At 38.1% G+C, this 14164-nt stretch overlaps 1 protein-coding gene across 1 annotated transcript in view; it reads right to left on the bottom strand.

The window, feature by feature from the left end:
- Nucleotides 1-520: 520 nt before the first annotated feature.
- Nucleotides 521-14164, bottom strand: part of MALRD1 (MAM and LDL receptor class A domain containing 1) — a 516028-nt gene continuing 502384 nt past the window's right edge. Inside the window, exons 38-40 of the mRNA XM_059729363.1 lie at nucleotides 7542-7617; nucleotides 5747-5812; nucleotides 521-3646 (exon numbers count right to left, since the gene is read on the bottom strand). Coding sequence (XP_059585346.1) covers nucleotides 3548-3646; nucleotides 5747-5812; nucleotides 7542-7617 — 241 coding nt within the window. The 3' untranslated portion in view covers nucleotides 521-3547. The remainder of the gene's footprint in view (nucleotides 3647-5746; nucleotides 5813-7541; nucleotides 7618-14164) is intronic.

The raw sequence follows: 14164 nt of genomic DNA, 5'->3' as shown, positions 1-14164 counted from the left end.
ATTTGACTCCCTGAGTGTGAGTCTGGTCCTCCTTATTACAATGTAAATGAAGTATTTGATTTAATTTACTGGCATTACTGTGGAATATCACCAGCACTCACTTGAAATCAGAAACTGGCCTTGTGTGTTTGAGGCAGGGATGTTGATATAAGGGTTGAATTGGGTTTTCTTTTGCGGTACAATGTAGCCAAGACCATATGATAGGGGTGGTGTGGCTTTAGGGCTCTGAGCTTTGGCAGCCACAGAAAACTTGGAACAATTATAAGAAAAGTAGAAAAGTATCAGGTTATCTGCTGACTAATATGGGACTTTATTTCTGTTGCCTGCTATTCTCATTCAATCATGTAAAACATTGGCTAAAATACTGTATCCTGAGGCTGTATCAACTAACTTCCTCTTACTGAATAGCTTTTCTTGGAACCAAAAAATTTTGAATGCTTAAAGGCTGTGACAGTATGAATCTAAACATACAGACGTTTTAGTCAAGGTGTGTGGTTAGGTACAGGAGAAAACTACCATAAAGATTTAAGAAATTTTATTTTATTTCCAGAATTTGTTTTAGATTTTTAAAACAAAGTTGTAACCATGAAAATGTGAATTTTCCCTGTTTAGTTCAAGTAAGAAAGACTGCATGTAGGCAACTTACTGCAAAGTTCCAGTGAAACAGATGGAAACAACAGTATCTTGAATCCAGTTGTCTGAGCCTGCTGCTTATTCAGCTGTCAAGCACAAGGTAGTTACCATTTAGGAGACATAAATGAATCTTTTGTTCTTGGTACAATAAGTGTTATGACTGAAGGTCAGAAGATGAAAGGGGAAAAGTCTGATTTTTACACTTTCTTTTAAAGTACTTTCTAAATGCAAAATCTGAAGATGATTTAGCTAAGTCTCACCTTGCTGTAGAAATAACCCTGAAGACTGACAGATCTCATTTTATGTGACAGAAAATGGATATTGCTAAGATATACAGTATTTGGGATTTCACTAAGTTTCTCCATTATATTTGCTTACAATTCTAAGCCTTTATTAAGCACATTAACTTAGTAGTATAATGGACTATAACCTCATGGCAGGAACAACTGTTCCAGCAGGTTGCTGGGGAAAGAGGATAGAAGTAGAAGGGGAGCCAGGATTGCACAGAAAGAAATAGCCCAGTGGAGAGAGAGGGAGAGAGAGAGAAAGGGAGAAAAGCAGCAGTCAGTGAGATGCAGCAGGGCTCGGACCGGCTCAGAGGGGGAGATCAGGTACATATTAATTGAGTGTTCTTTGAGGCTAGTGACTGGTTTGAGAGCTCCCCTAGAGTTAAGGGGGGGGGCTTAAGGTTTCTTCAGTGTATTGCATCACATTGTTAATACAAGTTTCCCTTGCTTTATGCAGGTTCTGTATGTGTGAATTAGCTCTTATGCGATGACCCTTTTAATAACAAAAATTCATTATATGTGAGGTAAATTCACTCTTATGCGATTGGTGTGGTGGAAGCCCACGTCAACTGCTTTGTGTGGTGCATTGTGGGAGTGACGCACACCAAAATATAGTCTCCTGTGTGGATCTGTGCTCCTTGCTCATTGTCTGCGACACGTGTTTCTGTAGTTGCCATCCCCATTATAGCTTCTAAGTGTCCCGCTAGCTTATCTCCTACCCCTCTCATCAACGAAGTCTTCACCACCCTCTCTTCCCTCACACCAACTAAACATTCACCCCCCTGTGTTTGTGTGTACTGTCTGCTGTTGTTGAGTACCAAAATTGTCTTTTTGAAGTGGTAGAAATGGGTCTGGGGGTCAGTACAGTTCAGGTCTTGGAACATATCCCTATTAGTTACATTGTAAAATGGGTTCCCATTATGCGACTTTGAGTTATGCGCTGTTTTCCAAGAACGCATGTTCAGCATAATGCAAGGGAAACCTGTATTCCTTATTTCTTATCTTGCTATTTGTCTCTGAAGGGTTTTATCATTGAGTCATTGTTACTGTCTGTTATGTATATTCTAACTGTATGTACCTTAATGTTTGTTCACCCATATTTTTTCCAGTCTCCTAGATACTGGCCTGTAACCCTATCCCTCCAGAATCCCCTATATAAATTTGAGAACCCTCCTTTTGTCTCCTGTGCAGTTTCCAGAGTTCAATACAGTAGTAAAATGAATTGATTTTCCTCATTAAGAGGACTCTGGGTAAAATTCTACTATCAAATTTAGGTATTTTTAAATTGTGTTTGCTTTCATTATCATTGTTTACAGCACAGTAAAATATAACACAATGTGTAGGGGCTACAACACACAGCATTTCAGGGTTTCACAGCACTGATGCAGTTTTGAAAGCAAAGTCAAGCTACTACAGAGAAGTCAACTAATAAGACTTGATCATGTGGGAGTCTAAGAACCTGTCGACAATGCTTAAGGCAACTCACTCATGCTGATCTAATTGAAATGCTATTGAACTCAGGATCTGAAGGTACTTGCCAACTTGGAGAATCAAGCCTGATTGACAGTGCTTGCAAGTGTAGTACGGTAAATGAATTTTGTATCTACCTCCCTATTTGTTATATCAATAAGATGAGAAACATTTTCCCCCTAGAAGACTACAATATTTTATGGTAAAAATTCTAAAGAAAGAGCCTTTTTCCATGACTGTAGGTCATTCCATAAGAGAATAAAATAAAAAGGTCAGCTGCTTAAATCTAACAGGAATGATGGAGGAACATATATTGACAACGTTGCTTGAATGTAAACTCGCATCTATTTCTCACATCACAGATGATGACACTCAGATTTAGGATGCAACCCAGTGGTGTCCCCCCAAATTCCTTTTCATCATTCAAAGACATGAAAACTGGGAGCCAGAGTTATGGGTTGTGGGGGAGGCCAAACTATTCAGAAACGTGTCGCCTTCTGATACAAACCCTTTCCTACCCCATATCAACCACCAAACCTGTAGCAGACTGGTGTGGAGCTGGCCAGAAGGGGATTTGAAGTGTATATTATAGCACGTCATATCTCTGACTTACATGCAGAATTGGTGTTCAGGTCCAAGATTAAGTCTATCACACCCTGATCTAGCCTGTTGTTCTTATTTAGATTCTACAAGTATCTTTTCACTTTTGTTCTTTCAAAATAAACCATTACCATTACAAAAATAACCATTTACAGTCTTGTAATGATTCAGAATTATAAAAATATCTGAGTCACGATTTATCAATAATAGCAGTAAAATTAGAACCTCCAAACCCTAAGAATCTGGTTCTGATTAAGTGAAACTTTCTTTTTATTCATACACTGCATTTGAACTGCTCAAATGTGCAATGAATTCATAGTTCCAGTAACTAGTCTATTTTTGTGCCAACAGAAATATTACATAGGACTATACTTTTACATATGCATGGATGCTATTTTCAATGTAGTGTTATATTTAGAGTATAATTATTCTAATAGAAGAATTATTCCACTTTCCTTCAAATTACTAATGCTAAAATATCATAACAAACTTTCCACTAGATTTCAAAGAAAAAAAAAATCTTCAGCCAAAAGGAAAGTTGTATACTGTTTCAATCCCTATTTCAAGGTATTGTGTAAATTCTCCATTTTTCCTATTGCTTTGCCGTAGAGAGGATTGGCAAAGGAAGGCACGTGTTGGTCTTTGTTGGAAGAATTCTAGAAGAAAAGCATAAAAACATTATTTCAAAAACAAGTAGTACAATAAATAAGTGCAAGAATGGCAGTGGACTTTCTGTTTTTAAATAACATGCAACAAACCCTGTCCAAGAGACCATTCAAATGTCCAAACTAAACTACATATTGGTAATCTCTAAACATCGTGGACTAGATTTCAAGTTGAGGTAAACTGGCATGGCTCCTCTGGAATCATGAATTACTACATGGCTTTTGTCAAGTGAGGATGTGGAAAGCACACTGGCCAAGCTTGCAAATGATACTAACTTATGGGGAAAAGTGGTCACACTAGGGGATAAAATGCAGATCCAAGCAGACCTAGACAAGGTGGAAAGGTGGGTGGAACAGAATCAGATGCAGTTTAATAAGGATAAAAGCAGAATGTTTTATCTGGGGAGAAGTAACCAGAGACATGAATATAGGTTAGGAGATGTCCTGGCCAGCACAATGGCTGAAAGGGACCTCAGGATTATGGTTGATAACAGGATGAACATGAGCCCCCAGTGTGATGCTGCAGTCAACAGAGCTTATAACATACTGGGATGCATTAGCTTACGTGCTGTGAGCAGGGCTAAGGAAGTGATACTTCTTCTCTACTCGGTATTAGTGAGAACCCAGCTGGAGTACTGTGTCCAGTTCTGGGCACTGTACTTCAAAAAAGATGTGGAGAATCTTGAAAGGGTCCAGAGAAGGGCCGCAAGAAGGATTGAGGCCCTGAAGGACAAACCTTATGAGGAAAGACTAAGGATTTGGGGACTGTTCAGCCTGGGGAAGAGAAGACTGGGGGGGGACTTGATGGCCATCTATAAGTATGTAATGGGTGAATATCGGGAGTTGGGAAAAAAACTGTTCATTACTGCACCCCAGGGGAGGGCAAGGAGCACTGGCCATAAACTGTTAGAGGATGATTTCAGGTTCAATGCAAGGAAGAACTTCATTACGGTAAGGGTGACCAGAATCTGGAATAGACTTCCCAAGGAGGTGGTGCAGTCTCCAACTTTGGAAGTCTTCAAGAGAAGATTGGACAGACATTTTACTGCTATCATTTGATCTCAGCAGTATTCCTGACCAGAGCAGGGAGGTTGAACTTGGTGATCTTTTGAGGTCCATTCTAGCCCTTAATTTCTGTGATTCTGTGATAAGTTATACATCCTCTCTATGTCTGTTCCAAGCCTTTGTCTGATGTTTTCTCCCTAGACTGTAAGCAGTACTGTGTGCTGGTATAGTACCTATTATAAAAGGGACACTTTTACACGTGCCCTTTGCATGTGCTGCCTGCACTTTACACGTGCCACCTGCACTTTAATTAAAGCACTGTAGCTTTTCATGTATCAGCGTCCCTGCACTTCAAAATGGCAGCAGGGGAGCTTGAACTAAAGTTTGTTTGATGAGCTTTAGTTCAAGCACCCCTGACGCCATTTTGAAGCATAGGTACACTGATACACAAGACTCAGAGACTGGCTGCAGCGCAGTAATTACCATGCTCAATTAATTGAAACTAAACCACAGATTAATCAAGTAATTGATTATCAGAGCAGCCTCCATGTTCTTGTACAGGCACCCAAGAGGTCCAAATTTGGCTTGAACCTTCATGGGCTATTGTAATACAAATAAATAATACAAATAATAATTTAGCCCACTGAATATACTTCATTTATAATGGCTTCATTTACCATTTGTAATATCTATTTAATTAAGTAAGTATCTATTGTTCATTCATTGAGCAATGTTGAAGGCAGACTGTGCTACATATGCTCATGTATGGAATAAAAATACAAAGTTATGTGTACAGGCAAGGCCTTTCGTTATTCCAAAAATTTTCTGGAGCTCCTGCCTTACTGATAAGGGTTAAACTACTGAAAGGTATTGTGCGATGCTAAGCTACATTAAGCAGCGTAGCTGAAACTGCTGTTATGAAGTTCATGACTCTTGTTCCAGCTCTGCTCAGGCCACTCAGGTTTGCTATACTACTAGAACTGTGGATAGGGAGACTACCTCTGAATTTAAGTGAATTTCCATCAGCCCTTCCTTTACTGATATGCATGCAAAATGTATTTTTAAGGGAAAAATATTGATACCTACCTCTTGTAGTGTCTGCCATGGAGAAACACTGATTTGAACAGAGGGTGAGGTAACATATGCTGTAGGCTATGAAAAAGAGACAGACCAACTTCATTTGACTGACAATGATATTTAAAACATATTTACCAAAAAGTCTGTTCTTAAATGATGCTACACAGGTCCAAAATGAAAAACAGAAGCAAATAGTACTATATGGGCAAAAACGTGGCCGTAGAGAATCTGCAAAGAGGGAGTTGTCAGAAACCTCAATTAAATTGAGTTTATCATGTGATTTACCTGGTTGCCTTTGTCTGAAACCTACTGACAGTGGTACAGTGTGGCAATATCTTCTGAAGAGTGATATGAGTCACCCACATTTAACGTTCTTTAAGCTCTGGGAAAAGACTGTATCTTTTTTTTCCTCTTACAGAAAGAATTATTGAAAGTACATATCATCCTATTCTTGAAGAAAACAAGGGAAAATCTGGTGCGGCACGGGACTTCAATCACAGTGCCTGGGGCTGTCCTGTCCACTAGGAAAATATCTCTTCTGACACTGCACTTCTGTTTTTCAACTTGCTATTAAACGAAGCCTGTCAAGAATGTATTTTAACTAAAATATAGGTGTCCAGATAAAATGGACATGATTGTAATGGGAACATTTCCAACACAGAGCTCTTATAAACCTAAACCTGCAAGTAAATGAATCTGATCTAATGTCTCTATAATCAGATGAGAGGAACCTTTTATAGAAGTAAATGGCATGTCATGGTTAATCCTGTTTAATACTCCAGTGGAATCTTATATGACTTGCTGAAGAAAGGATGAGAAAAATTTTATTTGTCATTGCAAGCCTAGTCTAATTCTTATAGTGCTGATAAGAGTAGTCCCGAAACGAAACAGAGAAGATGCTTTAAATTTTAATTTGCTCCTTTTACTTCCAAGGTACCTGGTAAATGTTCTTTATCTGAGTTATTCTGAACAATAAATAATTGTTGATGCAACAACCATGCATTGCAACTATACTGTAAACCAATGGGGTGGTTTTTGTCTAATTTAGAAAAGAATTATTGGTTCATTTTGTAATTTGATCCTTTAATCTCTTCTTCCTAAATCTTTAAATTTATGAATGTTATAGATTTAATTTTATTCACAAAGTTTTATTAGTCTAATAAATTCTCCTTGTAATGTTCAGCAAATGGGATTACGGGAAAGAGTATGAATCTGTATATAACCTGCATAATTCTTTGTTTAATAGCAATATGCTTTTTACAGTATTTGCAATATCATGATGAAAACTGCAGTATTATATTTAAAACATCAGAGAGAACAGTAAAACATTTAAGTAAATTTAGTAGAATTGTATATGTGTAATTGAGGGCTGAATGCAGACCTTCGAATCCATAGAATGCTTTTAATTATTTTCAGAAGCATAAGGAGATAGGGAATAATAGTGGATGGGAATCTGCTCAGAATATCTGATTAAATTTCTTGTAACTAAAATTGGTTTTATTCAGGTTCATCATTTCTGAGACTGTGGCCTTGGTGAAAATTACCTGTAACCATAAAGACATTATTTACGGTATATGCCTTCAAATTGGAGTCTAATGTGTCTTGAAAATACACATGAACAGACATCTTACTCTAATTGATGGTAGAAATGCAGTACTACTTTAAACCATATTTTCTTTATTTAAACATGTTTGCTGCGGATTTCATTCTTCATTGTAATAGGCAACATATTTGAACAACACCATTTAAATATGTTTGGACATATTTTATTTCTGTAAATGTATTACTAGCAATTGATACCTACCTCTTGTTCCCTAGATGAGCTACAATCCTCATACAATGGGTTGGCAAATGAAGTTGTAGGGATTTCCTCTTGTTTCCTTAAAAAGACACAATCTCACATGCAGCCTCAAACAGTAATTCTTTTTTCCAGTTGAGAGAGTTTAGTAGGCAAAAAGAGATAAGTGGCTAAATTCAGTCCTGATTTATGTCTGCTGAAGTAAATGCTGTTAAACAAGTAATTAATTTGGCCTTAAGAGTTGTGTTCAGCCTTTTAGCAGGGTTTTAAAAAAATAACAGCAAATACAAAATTATTTAGCTTATATTAGAAAGTAATCCATTGTTACATATAAAGGATTACCCAGTGCTATATACAAAGCATTGCTAGGGTGCTATAAGTAAAACTGGGCTAAACACACAATTATTTATCTCAGAAAGCTTACATATGAACACACATATCTTACTGCAATACAGTTCAATAAGGAATAGAATGGTACATCGTCTCAGACCTGAGTGTTTCAATTGAAAGTGAGGGGAAGAGACTGCTGTGTATTAGTTAAGCTGTTCCAAGACTAAGATGTGGTTTTCAAGTGGTACAAAGTCAGAAACAGTTGAAAGGGATGAAGGGAACGATCATGGAAGAGCATAAAAGAAACCAAAGCAGGGGAGTTCAGGATGAGGCTTAATGTTGCTCAGGGAAGGGAGAAGCATGGGAGAGATGAAGTTGGGGTAATGCTTTCATCTGTTTTGAAAAAACCTGATCTGGCAAGGTGCCTTTGCTCCCACTGACTGCAAGCTGGAGTTTTATATTATGCTAACACCCAGAGGCACCTTCAACTCTTTCTCTCATGGCCACTAATCAGACTCTTAGTTATACAAGTATATTTTCAACTTCCTAATAAAATTGCTTAGGGTTTTTTTGAAGCATGTTGAAAATATATGTGAATATGTTCACCCTACAGTAAAACTGGTAAAAAGGTTAATAAACATACCTAGTACACACACCCTATTAAAATTTATTGTAATGTTATACTGGCCGCTGCGTGAGGGATGAAATCACTTTTCTACTAACACTCTATAGTAGGCAACCATCAATCTTCTGGATCATGGTGTACACGTAAGAGATTTAGTCAAGTGCCTGATGAATCTGCTTGTATGAAGTCCTGAGACCATCACATCAAGACCTTTGATGCATATGCCTAGGCAAACATATGGAAAAGCAGAGTCTGCCCAAGATGCCCCCTGTTAGACCATTGAGACACAATACAAAGGCCAGACGGGGCCAGATGTTCAGTGCCTTGATGGTAGTTTCTGCCAGAGAGCAACCGATAAGAACTGCTGCTGACTGCCTAATGTCTCAGCAAGGGCGCGTTTCTGTCAGGGTGAAGTTCCTTAGCCTTTCTCCAACCAAGGAATACCCACAAGGCAGTAGGGCCTAGGGTTTTGAGGTGACCACTCTATCTCTGGGTCTAATGTCATTTGAACCTGAGGAAATGTTAATTGCTTAATTATGAACACAATCTATTCTGATAAATATAAAACAGCTTACAGTTTTTAGGCCAACGTCATTAGAACAAATTATGAATTTACATCAATTCCCTATACTTTGTGAACTCTAGTCTGAACTAGTTCAGGAAAGAATGCCGTTAGTATCATGACAAGAATGCGCACACAGAGAGAATATGTGGATTAGATATTTTTGATGGATTTTGCCAATTTATCAGTTTGATTCATTTTAGTGATTGTGGATCTCAGTGTTCATGACCTCAGCTGAAAGGTCCTCACAAACACCTGTTTTATATCCTTCTTTTTTAAAAAAACTTTTGGAAGGATATCTGATTCTACTAACTTTGCAAAAGCAAGGATCATTGGGTTACAGAACTTTGAACCAGGACCCAAGGCCTAAAGATTGCCCACTGTGGTGACTGAACTGGCCCCAAAGACACAAAAATATGGTCTCTAAGGCAGAGAAAATGGGAAATGACTATAAAAATTAAGATTATGCAGAAGATAGACAGTCTTCTCTCTGAGGCTACATGCTTTTCCCGTTCCTGTACAGGCTGTTTAGGGGAGGAAAAACTGAAAGACTTAAGCAAGGCCAGCCTAAACACTCTGGGACCTAATGAGAGATTATCACATGTATTATAAATTCTGAATAAACCTTAGTTGCAATTAACAAATAACAAACATGTTAGTTAAAAAATACCAAGAAATGAAAATGAAAAAACTCCAACTCCTTTTTAAAAGGGATGCCTTCATTTAATTAATTATTTTTTCATTAGCATGCATGTGTCTTAAGACAGGGAACACACCTTACCTGAAAGTAAACACCAACCTGTAATTGAATTAGATGGTATATTTTTTCAGGTTAAAAAGTACTGTTCCAAAGCTGCTATTCTGTAAAATTTAACCATCTCTTATTCCTGTGGATAAGTTTTATGTTATTTGCAAAGGTGTGGTTCCTTAAGACAAAATAGATGACTTCATCTATATTGGGCAATTTCCCTTCGTCTGGACTAAAAAGCAGAATGGACAAATAAGTTAAGTACAGGCAGTCAAAACACCTGAGACTGAATCAATTCAATCTTTACAGGTTAATCTAAACTGTGTAGATTGAATCAATAAGCAAGTGAACAGACATCACGTTTGATTCCAGAAATGTAGCCACATGCCTGCAGCAGCCTAGGCCAGAAGCCAGAGAATGCTAAAGCATGCTTCCCTGTCTGGCTGGAGCAGACAGCTTGGGCCAAGGCTAGCCTGCACACCCTGAAAGGGAGGAGGGGGGAGGAGGAGTTGCAGGGGGATGTGAGCTCACTTGAATCTGGAGGGGATCTGGGATAGAAGTTCAATAAACTGAGTTAACCTAAATCAGTTTAGTCTGATATTACATCCATGCAGGTATATTTTAAGCTGGGTTCAGCCTTTTTGAAAGAGGTTTGTGCGCACTGAACTTCTGTTGCGTTTCAGATTTGAACTGGTTTCCAATTACTTATACCAGTTTATGTGTAATTTCTGTCCTTGGGCATAGGTGACAGATGAACGAATGCCTATGCCCTTCAACAGGTAAGTTAGTACAAGTACCCTTGCTGCAGTGTTAAATAGAAAGGAATCTGACTCTTCCTTAACTTCTGTCAAGATATTAAACTAATACAAAGTAATTTCTGCTAGTGTTAAGTCAACCTCATCATTCAATTTGATTACTGGTTGTGTTAATTTGGAGATGTGATAATTTGAACTCATGGATTTATTAAGTCACTCCTAATTGTGACCTCATTAATTACCACATTGTGCCATCTTTAATTAGTTTAGTGAAACTGATTCATATTATCTTAGTAATACACTAGCTTTAATAATTTTTTTACCTGCTCATTCTTTTTATTAAAATCCATAAAAAAGAGTTCACAGAACTGGTTTATTCTCTCAAATTGCAGCATGGGTCACAAATTTGCAGGTACCAGTAACCTGACAAAGAAATCTGAAAGGGATTTGGATTTTCTTTCAAATTTATATCCAAGTCCTGCACATCTTGGTGTACCACTGAATTGCTGGTAAGTGTTTATTGGTAGATACCTTTAAAGAAAAAAACAAATCATCTTGGAATTATCTAAAGGTAGACACAGATTTTCCAAATTCAAATTCAGTCACAGAGTTCCCTCCAGACCACTATGGCCTCATCTGGTCTCTGCGAGAATCCCCTGAAGCCCGCTGAGCCTCGGCTTCTAAAGCAAACAGGAAGCCCGGGCTCCTTCCCGCTCTGAGACCCCAATCTCCCTCTCTCAAGTGCCCTGGTTCTCTGTGTCCCTGACTTAAGTAGGCAGCACCTAATTCTGCTCCTGAGAGAGGCATTTCACCTCCTGTTGGAGCAACCCAGGGAAGCCTACAGTTCCAAGCCATACAGAACATGATCTATTAATTAAAGGCATTTATTGTGGAAAGACCATCCAGCCAGAGGTTCTGTCCCCTCCAATGGGGTTAAGCAGCTTGCACAGCAGTAAGCAACCCCAAGACACTTAGCTGTTCTCTTTCCAATCTCTCTAACGCCCTAAAGCTCCTCTATTTCTCTCAGCCTCAGACTCTTCTAGCTACGAGTTGCTTCTTTTTTTCCAGCCAGATGAAATGTTTATCTCCTTTGGATACCTTCTGGGTGTTGGGCATCTCAACCTTTGTTGATATATCAACAAAGACATTCAAGACTATGTTGATGCTAAAGGTTTTTCTTTTCTTTTCCTGCACAAAGCCAGATGTAGAATTTAACCCTTCATCTTCTGTGCACAGGTTAATAAAGTAAACTGAGTCATGCAGTATTATAACCACTCTACTATCCTACTCCTAATATGGGTGCTGCTGAGGGAAGTGCAGAACTGCCTTATCACATGAGAGGTGAACTTTCTTCCTGATACCAGCTGGTCATCAGTGTATCCCCTAATTTTAAACCACTTGAACAGACAGCTTGACTAACTATATAGCACTGGCTGGAATTAATCTCATAATTGTGATGCTTGCTATTACTTGACACTACTGAGACATTACTCTCATTGGAAATGATAGTTCATGGGTGCAGTAATGAGCAATATGCCCATCACAAGGTCTCATGATGGGAATAAGGTTATGTAACTGATGTTACCACTCTACCAGCAGGAATAAGCCAATCTTTGATGTACAAAAATCACAGCCCAGAATAATTAGACTACAGGTCAAACTACAAAAGTAATTTGTATTGAATACTACATGAATAACTAATAAATTTCAAACTAATGGAAAATGGAAAAAGCAGGGATCAATTACAGTTACAAAATGCCTAGTACTTGAATTTTTAGAGAAAACAAACTGAACCAAACTAGGGGGGGAAATAGCTCAGAGAGAATTGGGTTTTCTGACATAACCAGAAATCTCACATAAAGGAAAGGAAATGATTAATCATCTTGGGTCACAACCCAAATCCCTGAATGTTAAATTCACTCATGTGATGTAGCAACAAAAACTGGAGCGTCTTCTCTACACATTTCACCCACTGCCACAAGCATCATGTGCATGTCAGAGAGAGGAGCAAGTCATATTGATCACAAAAATCTTGTCAGTGTTTAAAGAGCAATGTAATGTAACATTGAGTAACAGAAAGCTTCTAAATGGAAAAATCAATGCATCTGGACCTAATTGGTTTAGATGTGACAACTCAGAATTTTGTATCTCAACTACGAGCACGAAAAAAAATCAAACATTGTCTATTTTAGCTGACATGCAACGCAGAGTTGCTTGCTTCTATTGCAAGAAGAATCTTTTTCATCGATTGAACTTCATATTCAGACCCCCAAAAATGTGGCTACAGGGTACGAGGAACAAGTCTAATTAGACTAAATTAATAATTAAACACATTCCTTAAAGATATATATTTTTAAAGTTCTACTTTAAACCTTTTGTATGATTCAAGATCTCTGTTCCTAAAATATTCACAAAGACTTTTATATACATTGTAGATTTGAAAAATCCAGCGTATTCATTCCATTCCATAGAGGACATGCGGGGCAGGTTGTGATCTGGGAGGAGGTAACGGGTTGCTTTATTTGGATTTACTATACCTCTGCATTATTTGTCTGATTAGGCTGCTAATATACTGTCTGGGCTGTCTAGTTCTGCACTTAATTTCCTCTTCAGTCACTTTTTTGCCACATTATAGTTTTATAAGTACTTTACATCACTCATCCTGGACAAGCTCAATTCTACCTCAAAAGGTCTGAGCAATGACCTTGTTTTCTCTATCATCTGGCCTCCTCTCACTTTCAGTTTCCTTGTGTTCCCTCTCAGATATGTAACGGCCATCAGGGTATATAATTTCTGAAACATTCTGAAGAAAAGTAAAAATAAACCAAAATTCTTTTACTTTGGCAATAAATTTCCTCTCCAGAAAGATTTTGGAATAAATCTAATAATTGTATGGAAACCAGAAGGGCACTAGAGAGAAGCAACTGGTTGCTAAAACAGCTTACAAACAAGAGATACATGTCCGTTGACTCTCTTCTATTGTTGTAACCACAACAGTACACCTCTTCCCTTCTGTCATCCTTCCTCTCACAAACAGTACTGCAGACGGCAGAAAATGAATTTGGCTAATGAGGATGAAAAAACTGCTTCTTAATGTTTACTTTTTTATCCTGGAGAGAAATTCAAGTTTGGGTAGACAGCTGCAATGAAATGGAAGCCATCACGATGCCTTGCTGCTTTGACACAATCAAAGAGGACAGCTGCTACTGAAAGAGCCATCAGTCTTTTTGCTCAGAGCCAGAACACATTATCTTTAGATAAATGGTCAAGTGCCCTCTGATTTCTGGCATTTCTACACAGAAGTTGCATAGGCTAACTGCAAGCCCAGAATTCATTGCCATAGGCTGAATGCTTTCACTGCAATGCTATACAGAGTCATGGGGTTGGCTGCTTTGATCCATTAGTAAACAAATACGGACATGTATTTATTTTCAATCATTCAGTCATAGACTATTTTTATACTTCCATCTGGGAATTACATTTTTATCATGCAGAATTGTGGTAAAAATAACAAGGGGAAAAGGGAACATTCTGTGATGGGGTTTTCCAGTGCCTGGAAAAGGGATTATGGAGATTTTTTTCAGCATTGTCAATGTTCCCTCCAAAGGA

Source organism: Alligator mississippiensis, chromosome 5 (assembly GCF_030867095.1).
Source record: "Alligator mississippiensis isolate rAllMis1 chromosome 5, rAllMis1, whole genome shotgun sequence".
Taxonomy (NCBI): domain Eukaryota; kingdom Metazoa; phylum Chordata; order Crocodylia; family Alligatoridae; genus Alligator; species Alligator mississippiensis.
The sequence above is the reverse complement of the archived record's forward strand: the minus strand, read 5'-3'. Positions and strand labels throughout refer to the sequence as shown.